The sequence below is a fragment of the Microcaecilia unicolor genome, chromosome 1 (genome assembly GCF_901765095.1).
Source record: "Microcaecilia unicolor chromosome 1, aMicUni1.1, whole genome shotgun sequence".
NCBI lineage: Eukaryota > Metazoa > Chordata > Amphibia > Gymnophiona > Siphonopidae > Microcaecilia > Microcaecilia unicolor.
The window spans coordinates 71,887,236-71,897,877 of NC_044031.1; the positions used below are offsets into that span (position 1 = coordinate 71,887,236).

Below are 10,642 nucleotides of genomic sequence, written 5' to 3' on the forward strand. Positions count from 1 at the left end.
ATGGCTCTCCCCCCCCCCCCCCCCCCACCCATCATTTTGCCACTGTAGAAGACTTTGATCTATCTGCTGCTCCCTAAGAGCATTCTCCTTCACCTCACCCCTGCCCTAACAACTATCCCTCCTCCCTCTTGTCTCCATCAAATGCTCCCTTTCCTCATCTGGGAACCCACTTCTCCCCCTTCCTTCCTCTCTCTTCCACTCTCCCCCCCCCCCCCCTCCAATAGGGGTCTGTATCCCCATCAAGGTGCTCTCCTCTCCCTCATTCATCTCTACTCTTTCACCTTCCTAATCAGATCCCCCTCTGCATCCCATGAAGCACCCTTGACTTTTCAAAGCCCTTCCTCTCTCAGAATCACAACCCTTTTTATCTTCCAGCCTCTTTCCCTACCAAAGGTGTTTCCAAGCCTTTCATGTACCCTCCTCTCTCTCATTCAGGCATCCCACACAGGCCAGCCCACCTGCTTTCCCTTGAAGGACTTCATGGAAGGCCAAGAGGGTGTAGCAAATATCCTACAAGTGTGCTCATTAAATTATATATAAAGTTATAATCATACACATAATTGCATAATTCCCTAGGGTACACCAACAGTACCTTCAGTTATGTATCTAAATTAACAGGAATCTTACACAATCTTAGAAGTATAATAAATATTGCAGGTATAAAACATTGTTACTAAATACTACTGTAAAGGGCAATGGAATTCTGAAAATATAACTTTTTGATACTACTGTTATCAAGGGGCTTGTTAAAGGGAAGTACTATGTTTTCATGCTTCCCTTCACAATAACGCTCCTCAAAATGTTTAGTTTTTGCAGGAACAATTGCTATATTTGTGCTATATACACTGGTTAGACCTGTCTTTGGAAAACTCAGTTCTCAAGACAAATAATGCCATTGTGGTAAATTTAAAAAAAAAAAAAAGGTAACATTGTATATTGTCCAAGACAACTTTACATATGAGATGTATTTATAATTGCATGGCTTTGTATAGAACATTTATTTTTGTTTTTTTTACCATGGATGGGGAATCCTTCCTCGGCAAAAAGCAAAGGCTCAAGATTTTTCAGAGAACTTCTGCCCTCAAGCCGAGCAAGTAGCTTTGGGGAGGAAAAGAAAGAGACATCATATTACCAAAAGCACTGAGAACAAGTAAAATCCTCAAACTTATAGTGACATCGCCCATTTCGAACCAATCATATGCCAGCTACCAATAAATGATCTGCCTAGTAAATTAGTTAGCACATCTCTTAGAATTTTCACATTTTTAAATTTACAAGTATATGAAATAAAGGGGGTCCTTTCACAAAGCTGTGGTATGCGCTAGTGAATACTTACCACAGCTTGAAAGAGTTTACCGTGGAATGTGCTCAGGTGTTCTAGGGCAAGTCTCAAATGTGTGTGCGCTACACGTATGCTAAAAAATATTTTTTAATTTTTTGGGTGAGAGGATGTGTCTGGAGAGTGGAACATGTCTGTGCTAATCAGTGCTGACTAGCATACAAAATGGATGGTGTAAGTGCTCACATGGTCATTGTTTTTAATGGTTGCGCACTAATGGCGACACACCAAAAACAGAAAATTGGCCATTTTTCTGCTGTGGTACAAATGGCCTTAGCGCATGGGGGGAAAAAAAGCCCATATAAGAGTGCACCAACGCCACGTACTAATGCCACTTTCTACCACAGTTCTGTAAAAGGAGCCCTATTTGTAATACTGACATTTTTGGCACTTGGTTAAAAAAAATTGCATGGGGTGGGAAGACATCACCTTGAGTACATTTTCCGAAGATCCTTGCCTCAATCTTCAACATCTTGCTTTTAAATGTGATGTGTCATTTTCAAAACCATTTTATCTAATTTTCTGTAAAGCGCCCCGGGATAACTTTTTGTTTTAGCCAGTGCACTTTTTCTAGCGAAAAAAGTGCTGGTATGCAAATGCAAGGCCACCCTTCAGGGGTGGGGTGATCACTGAGGGACCCACCCTACAATTGCCAGGCCCCCTGCAACCAGTCACAGAATCTATGGCATTGCAGAATTTGTGTGTAGAGCCTGAGCTTTTTCATTAAAACTTGGGAACCATGGGTCAATTTTAGCAAACAATGGAAAATGTGCCAATACTCGGTACCCCCTCAAAAAAAGCCCTAGTTTTAGCCTAGTAGTTTCGTACTGCTCCATGAGTAAAGTGGTGTGGTAGCCATGTTAGTCCACTTTTAAAGGTAATAAATAGAAATAAAACCATACAAAGAAAAGAAAATAAGATGATACCTTTTGTATTGACCTAAATTAATACATACTTAAGAATGTATTGCCTTCAAAGCTACCTGTTGTTACGGGCAGACCTTGGTCAGTGGTGACAGCAAATTTTTTTTTTTGTTTCACTTGTACCCCGCGCTTTCCCACTTGAACTCAGTATGCATGCAATGTTTATCTGTACAGTGTCAACTGTGGCACAATGGCAGGGAGACCAAAAAAACAGATACTGAAATATTTTAAGTGTGATACTGTACAACAAACATGGACTGCTATCTTCATTCATCAGGAGAAAACTGTTAGCCTCGTGGGAAGGACTCAGATTATGTGAAGCCAGACAATCTTTTCCTGTTACAGAGGACTCACTGGTAGTTAATATTGTAATCAGAGAAGCAACAATAATTATACATAATTTGGTCATTTAATTTCAGAATCAAATAAAACCAGAAAATTAACCCCAATGGAAAACTTCAATAGAAAACAATCAACATTCAACTTTAACAACCAAGAAGCTGATGCGGAAAGCCATGGGTAGAGACACGTGAGGATGTATGCTTCTACCATGAGTGTAATACTGTGGTATGCAGCAAGCCAAGTGTATGCAAATTTTTATGTATGTAGAACTTGCAAACAAATTGGGGGGGGGGGGGGGGGGGGAGGGAGCCTGCGGAATGCATGCATACAAAGGTTTTTCAGTAAACATGTGTGTGCATATTAGAACCAAAATGAATGTCAGCAGATATTGACACCCATTCTTGTGCACATTGTCAGCCTCTCAAAAGGTTCTTGTACATAATTTGCAAGACTCAGATTTACAGTTACCTCCTACCAGTCTTTTAAACTTGTAGGCACTTCTTGTGGTTACAGAAAAAGAAAGAACTTGTCAGTTAAAGATTGAAAACTGACATTAAATCTTCTTCGCTAAACCTTCTATGCTGCCCAACACATGGCAAACAAACCCCCACTATTTCCTTCTGTGCATTGACCAGAATATTTAGCCTCATTTACCATATATTTTGCAGCCACATCTTCCCCAAGAGTTAACACCCATACTCAATCCCTCTCTGCACCATTAATGTTCATGCACAACCTGCGGTAACCGTGTAGCTAGATTTTCTGAAAGAAGTAACAAATTGTGGCCCTTATTTACTAAGCAGGTCTTTTACTAAGCTGCGGTAGCATTTTTAGCTCATGGTAGAAATCAGCTGGGGGTAAATGCCAAGACGCCCATAGAAAAGGGTAAAATTAGGCCTTACCTGCTAATTTGCTTTCCTTTAGTCTCTCCGGACCGGCCCAGAATGTAACTGATGGGTTGTGTACGCCTTCCAGCAGGTGGAGACTGAGAAAAAAAACTGTGACTCTAGGGAGCCAATAGGAGCCCTTGCCAGCTAGAGAAAGATCCAGTAATAAAGTACCAAAGCAGAAGTAAAGCCATAGAAGAAATACATAAACTGTGCATCCAAAAAACCTGAGCAGCCACCGGTACATTACTACTACTACTATTTAGCATTTCTATAGCGCTACAAGGCGTACGCAGTGCTGCACAAACAGAAGAAAGACAGTCCCTGCTCAAAGAGCTTACAATCTAATAGACAAAAAATAAAGTAAGCAAATCAAATCAATTAATGTGTACAGGAAGGAGGAGAGGAGGGTTACCAAGAAAGGGTGAGTGCCTCCACACATATCATGGTCTTTCAAACAGGGCATTTTAGTAAACCAGAAAAAAACATTCCTTTTATTTATATATTTATTATTTTTTTTTAAATAGAGAAATCAACTATCAACACAGCTCCAATAGAAAACTCTTAGCTTCTGAAAACACAGATACCTGAAGGGAGGGATCTGGGCCCGGAGGGACTAAAGGAAAGCAAATTATCAGGTAAGGCCTAATATTACCCTTCCTTAGTGTCCCTCCGGACTGGCCCAGAATGTGACTGATGGGAGGTAACAAAGCAGTGAAAATTATGGGAGGGACCCTAGCAGCCCCGCTGACAAAACGTGCGCTCCGAAAGCAACCTGTCAACGACGGAGGACGTCTAAACAGTAGTGCTTAGAAAAAGAATGCAAAGACAACCACGTTGCCCTACAAATGTCTTCTGGAGGCACCAAACAACGCTCTGCCCAAGAGGCTGCCTGACCCCTTGTAGAGTGAGCCTTAACATGCTCAGGAACAGGTTTCCCAGAAAGCAGATAATTTGAGGCAATCATTTCTTTAAGCCATCGAGAAATAGTGGGCTTAGAGGCCATGAACCCTTTGCGTGCACCTCCAATCAGAACAAACAAATGATCAGATCACCGAATGTCATCAGTAGATTTAATATTGTGTTTCAACACCCATTTGAAATCCAAACACTTCAAATGCCGCTACTCCTCTGAGCCGGAGAAAGAACCTAACACAGGCAATACCACCTGCTAAGAAACATGAAATCAAGTTACTACCTTGGGGAGAAAGGAAGGAAATGGCTGCAACATTACGCGATTGGAACAAAACTCCAAGAACGGCGATCTACACGACAACGCCTGCAACTCCGAAACTCTCCTAGCCGAAGCAATGGCCACCAAAAATACTGTCTTCAGAGTCAAATCCTTCAGAGTACAGGATGACAAAGGCTCGAAGGGAGGCCTAGTAAGAACCGTAAGCACCAAATTCAGATCCCAACTAGGAAAAGAACATTGAGAGGGGGGGACGAAGGAGATTAACCGCCCTCAAAAAACGCACCACATCCTGATAACTAGCTAGAGACCTCCCATGGATACGACCACAAAAACATGTCAAAGCCGCAATCTGCACCTTAAGAGAAGACAAAGCAAGGCCTTTGTCAAAGCCCTGCTGCAAAAAATCCAAAATTTGAGGAACCAAAGCACTAAAAGGAGATAGACTACGTACGCTAAGGAGCTGCCCTGCTCGTTAATAAGACACTGACCAAAAATGGCTCTGCCTAAGCCAGCAGACTGGGTGGCCCAAATCCTTATTATTATTATTTTTTTAAGTAGCTGCCTCTCCCCACCTCTAAAGCTCCTCCCTTGAGGAGCTTGAGGTAAACTTTATATTACTGTCAAAAGAATGCTAGCAGCCAACTAGCCAGAACTTACAGCAATCAGGGAGGATATGGGGGGAGGTACTCAGCCTCCTGAGTGTAACACCCCAGAGGCACTAAAAGACCTCCCCAGGCCTCTGCCTCTAAAGAGCAGGTGTTTTTTTTTTTTAATGCATAGGGGAAACAACCATAAATTAATACAACCATAGAACTTTAACCCAAAAGACAGAAAGACTGAGACTGGCTCACCACCTTCCACCTGCTGGAGACTGAGATTACTGGATCTTTCTCTAGCTGGCAAGGGCTCTTATTGGCTCCCTAGAGTCACAGGTTTTTTTTTCTCAGTCTCCACCTGCTGGAAGGCGTACACAACCCATCATTCACATTCTGGGCCAGTCCGGAAGGAAGCTAAGGAAAGGGTGTCTTGGTGTTTACTGTCAGCTGCAAGCTAAAAATGCTACCACAGCTTAGTAACAGACCTCTTAAGTAGCATTAGCTAACAGTTAATGCAGCACCTTAGCAGTTAGCAATGTTAGTTTCAGTGCTGGCTCACTGAGTCTACTGTTGCTGTGGCCCTGCACAACCCCTGGACTGCACTGGCACCCTGCCCACCTGCTCTTTTGCAGTAGCAAGAGCACGTTGCTTTGCTGTCACTAATGTGCTCTCCTCCATGCTAGGCCGCTGGCACCTCCCCAGGTTTAAATGCAAGAAAAGAATTACCTAATTCTCAACTATTAATCTGCAGTGGTGCTGACAGCTATGTAAAGACAGCACAACGGTGAGAGTAAAACATGTTCTGTGTGTGGCTGAGGCTTTTGGTGCCATTGAGCTTTGGCACCCTGAACCAGTTTCTTACCTGACTCAATTTCTGTATTAACCATAAAACATGGACAGAAGCAAGGAATGAATAGGGACGGCACTTTACAGTTAATTCAGAGGTAGTTAACGTGCATTAACAAGGCAGAAAACATGGTGCAGTTAATACCACTTCAACAGTGAATAACTAATTGCATTGTGTTACCTGCCATGAAGCTAATAAAAGTTACACTTTCCTTAGCGTTCAACTGCATGGAAACCTGACAGAACACCACCAACAGTTAATGCAGAGGCTGGCAGTTACTGTATACTCATTTTTGCAATTCTCCTATGGTAATCTGTAAAACCCTGTAAATAGACTCATCAGCAGACATGCCAAAGTAAGGTTACCATTTTTTGTCCTCATAAAAAGAGGACACTTGCCCCGCCCCTTTCACATCCCCTGCCCTGCCCTTTCACGTCACCTGCCCCGCCCCTTTCACGCCCTCGCCCCGCACGTATATCCTCCCGGTCACCCCCTCCTCCCCCCATCACCTTCCCTCCCCCATCATCTCCATCTCCATCTCCACCCCCCCCCCCCCCCGTCACCTCCCCTCACTCTACTATCCCTGGTGGTCTAGAGGTACCTCTTCGGGGCAGAAAAGAGCCCCCTCTTTCCTGCCCGGAACGCTGCTGCCAGCTGCCCTGCATCCTGTGAGTCCGGCTCTCGGCGTTTCAAAATGGCCGCCGAGTTGAACTCTCGCAAGGCTGCTTCAACTCTCGGCTGCCATTTTGAAACGCCGAGAGCCGGACTCACAGGATGCAGGGCAGCTAGCAGCAGCGCTCCGGGCAGGAAAGAGGGAGCTCTTTCCTGCCCCGAATAGGAAGAGGTACCTCTAGACCACCAGGGATAGTAGAGTAGAGTAGGGGAGGGGAGGGGAGAGGAGAGGAGTCCCGCGCCCGCCAGCCAGTCCGTTTGTCCAGAAATCCGGACAAACAGGCAGGCTGGCCAAATCCGTCCGGACGCCCGGACATGTCCTCAAAAAGAGGACATGTCCGGGTAAATCCGGACGTATGGTAACCCTATGCCAAAGACTGATATTTACCATGCCAAGGAGTGAGATTGAAGGCCAAAGCATGAGATTGTAATGGACATACCTTAACCCTCATCCCCCATCCCTGACTTCCCCAATGTATCTACCAAACACGAACCTTCTTTTACCACAATAACAACTGTATTTCTTCATACCACAACTGGCGAACGCCGCTGTGGTACCATGTAAGCCACATTGAGCCTGCAAATAGGTGGGGAAAATGTGGTATACAAATTGAAATAAAATAAATAAATAAATAAATCTAAATGATTTAGGTGTACTACTGCTTTGCAAATGAAGACAGCAATAAATGACATTGGCTTTTCTTTGGAGCCTCTGAATGAGTACAAGGTGGGGCACGGTTTGGGTAAATTATTTTTTTAAGCTCAAAATTGTCCACGCAGTAGTTAAAAGTATGACCATTGATTTCAGAGCACATGTACTTCCAGTAAAGTGAAAAGGGATAGGACAAGGGGAGGCGGGAGGCAGTAGGCAGGAAGGTGTATTCAGATTTTTTCTAACTGGTTAGACCACTTGGCTTACCTATCATGAATGCCGTGAACAAGATCAGTACTGAAGCTCTACTGACTGAGAAATTGCGCTCAAAGGGGCTTTTTTTTTTGATAATACCACGGTAGAGCCCATTGTGGGAGCCAGCAGTAGTGCCATCCCCAGTGCACACCATTTCTGGTGTGACTGGAAATGTTTTCTATTTTTACTGCTGGGTTGGCGCAGGAGGTGGTAAGGGATACGCCAGGAAATGACATCACAGCAAGTTTATACTTACCGCACAGCCATTTCCTTAAAAAAAAACCCACTGCAGTGAAAGGGGCTTCGGTGCTTGGTAAATCCATGTGCTGATGCCACCGCAGGGCCCCTTTTACTGCAATTTGGTAAAATGGCCTCAAAAAGTGTGAGGGAGAAAGCTTTCAAATGAGTGTGATACAGTCCTAATCAGTAAGAAGGGGGCTCATTTTCAAAGCACTTAGGGGTCCTTTTACTAATCCACGTAGTGACATAGGTGCCTATGCGCGCCAAATTGTAGTTACGGCATGGCCCTTGCAGTAATTTAAATTTTGCCGCACATCCGTTTTCGGCAAAAAAAAAAAAAGCATTTTTTTGTAGATGCGCTAAAAAATAATTCTGCGCGTGCCCAAAACACACGTCTACACAACCGCAGGCCATATTTCAGCACACCTAGGACCCCTTAGACTTACAAACTTCCACAGGTTACTATGAGGCATATTTTCAAAGCACTTTGGGAGGCTAAGTTCCATAGGTTTCTATGGAACTTTGGGAGGCTAAGTGCTTTGAAAATGAGCCTCTGTGTAACTTTGTAAGTCGTTAACAACTTTGAAAATACTCCTCTTGGTATCTTTCCATTTGTGTTTAAAAAAAAAATTATAAATGTGATCAAAGGACAGATTTACAACCATTTTCATTTAATTATTCTGTAAAATTTAGTAGAAAATTTGCAAATGAGGGCTACCTGTAATTTGTAAATGATCTATGATGAAACAACTTGCTTGCAAGTGAATACCAAATTTTTCATAATGAATATATGAATCCAAAGAAAATAATTTTAAGATTTGGTGAAATTTAAAAAGATGCACATCCCTCTAGTATTTTCAGAAGTAGAAATTCTGCATAGGGTTAAAAAGAATACTTTACATTCAAAAAATACATTCCACCATTTTCGGTGCAATGCAAATAAAGGAAACGCCCTATACCTCAAAAAGCACGACTGTACTAACCTGAACTATTTCACAGATTTTCATTAACATAGAAGAAGACACACTTCAGCAGTGTCAGTCACCTCCCTGCGGTGGGCTTCACCAAGGGAGGTAACCATACTACTCATCATAGTGTAGTCCTTCAAGCCAATAGTACTTTTAAATGTGATATCCTTTTGGTAGTTCTGCTGAACGCTTTTGTTAATATTTTAAAAACTAAGGGGGGTCTTTTACTAAAGGTTAGCTCAAGTTATTTGCAGCAGGGCCCATAGGAATACAATGGGCCCTGATGCAGATAACTCGAGTTAATCTTTAATAAAAGATCCCCTCATTGAACTGGTTTACAAAAGCACACAAAATACACACGATGAACCAGTGAGCAGACAGTTCGCCCAGATGGGGTGGGGGAGGGAGTCTTTTACCGTTTTGAGAGTTCACGGTACGGTGGGGAGGAAGCGGACCATAGCAAGCATTTCTGACCCTAAGGCTAACACCTTCTTTCTACCCCGTCCCCCCATTCCTCCAGCAGATATTTTTGGCTCATTAACTGCATGTTTACCTCAGTGCCAGACTCCCCCTTCCGGAGGTCGGTAGTCATGCCTAGGACACTCAGGACGCAGCGTGTCGTATATTCACGACTATGCGCCGGGCGCGAAGCCCGACACGCACAGTACGCACTACCCCGTTAGTGCGCGCGCACGCGCAGCTTACGTCACAGAGGGGCGGGACATAGGTGAGGCATGATGACGCTATTAGGTGCTGCCCCCCTGGGATGGGTGGGTGTATGTAGTGTTACTTGAATGCGGTGATGGAGCTCAAGTGTGGGGGCAGATGGCTCCTTCTAAATAGCAGTCGACTCGAAAGAATTTATAAACTGGTTTAAGGGATGACGCATTTATTTTCAGGTGTGTCGTAATCTAAGAAGAATGTACTGGGTTGGTACTAGTAGCGGTTTCTTTTCACTCTCTCTCTTTTTTTTTTTCTGGCTGCAGAGGAGACACGGGAGCAATGCGCTGTTCTTTAAAAGGGTTCCAGGTGGGTGTCATAGAAGAAAATCAGCTCGGGCCAGTAGAGCTACTTTTGAGCTTACATCCCAACAGCAATGGGCAATTTGTAATCCCATATTTACCCATTGAAAGCAATGCTGTGTAGCCCCATAATGCATCAGCCAGTCATATATTCATGATACAGGAAATACGACTTCATTGGGTCTTGCTATTTTTGGACACCCTAAGTGGGTCCACTGTTCTTTTCATTTAAGTTTCTTAGTTGTGGAGCAGTAGTGATACATAGCTACCTAGTGCCATCATTGTGTACTTTAAAAAATGTTATCTCTTGCTTTGTTGGTGTACTGTGCAGTTTTCTTCTTCACGCACTCCAGTGACCCCAAATTTGATGACACTTAGTTAATTAAGAAAGGTACAATGTTTAAGACCAGTCCACATCAATGGGTTGTATCCCTTCCCACCTAGCAGATGGAGGCAGAGAAATACAACTATTCCAGTGACATCACCAACATTAGGGCTGGTGTACGCTGGAATTCTCAAGTATTCCTCTACCTTCATCATATGGTGCGGGTTAGTTTGGCTGATGGAGCAGAGCCTAGACCCTAATTCCTGGAATGTGGTCCTCTAGGTTGAGTCCCTGGGCCTGGTGCTCCTGAGGTTCAGACTATGGCCCTTACTTCAATTGAGCTTGGCTTAAGGGCCATAACTTGGTGTGGTGCTTTGCT

General features: G+C 43.7%; 1 protein-coding gene across 4 annotated transcripts in view; it reads right to left on the reverse strand.

The window, feature by feature from the left end:
* XRCC2 (X-ray repair cross complementing 2) overlaps positions 1 to 9,602 on the reverse strand; it is a 45,701-nt gene extending 36,099 nt beyond the window's left edge. For 3 of the 4 annotated variants that reach the window (XM_030198404.1, XM_030198396.1, XM_030198388.1), the window contains exons 1-2: positions 9,470 to 9,602; positions 1,017 to 1,098 (exon numbers count right to left, since the gene is read on the reverse strand). In XM_030198404.1, the coding sequence (XP_030054264.1) occupies positions 1,017 to 1,098; positions 9,470 to 9,508 (121 nt within the window). In that variant the 5' untranslated portion in view covers positions 9,509 to 9,602. Of the gene's footprint in view, positions 1 to 1,016; positions 1,099 to 9,332; positions 9,393 to 9,469 lie in introns of those variants that run through there. The other variant, XM_030198413.1, reaches the window with a different exon arrangement.
* Between the last annotated feature and the right edge of the window lie 1,040 nt (positions 9,603 to 10,642).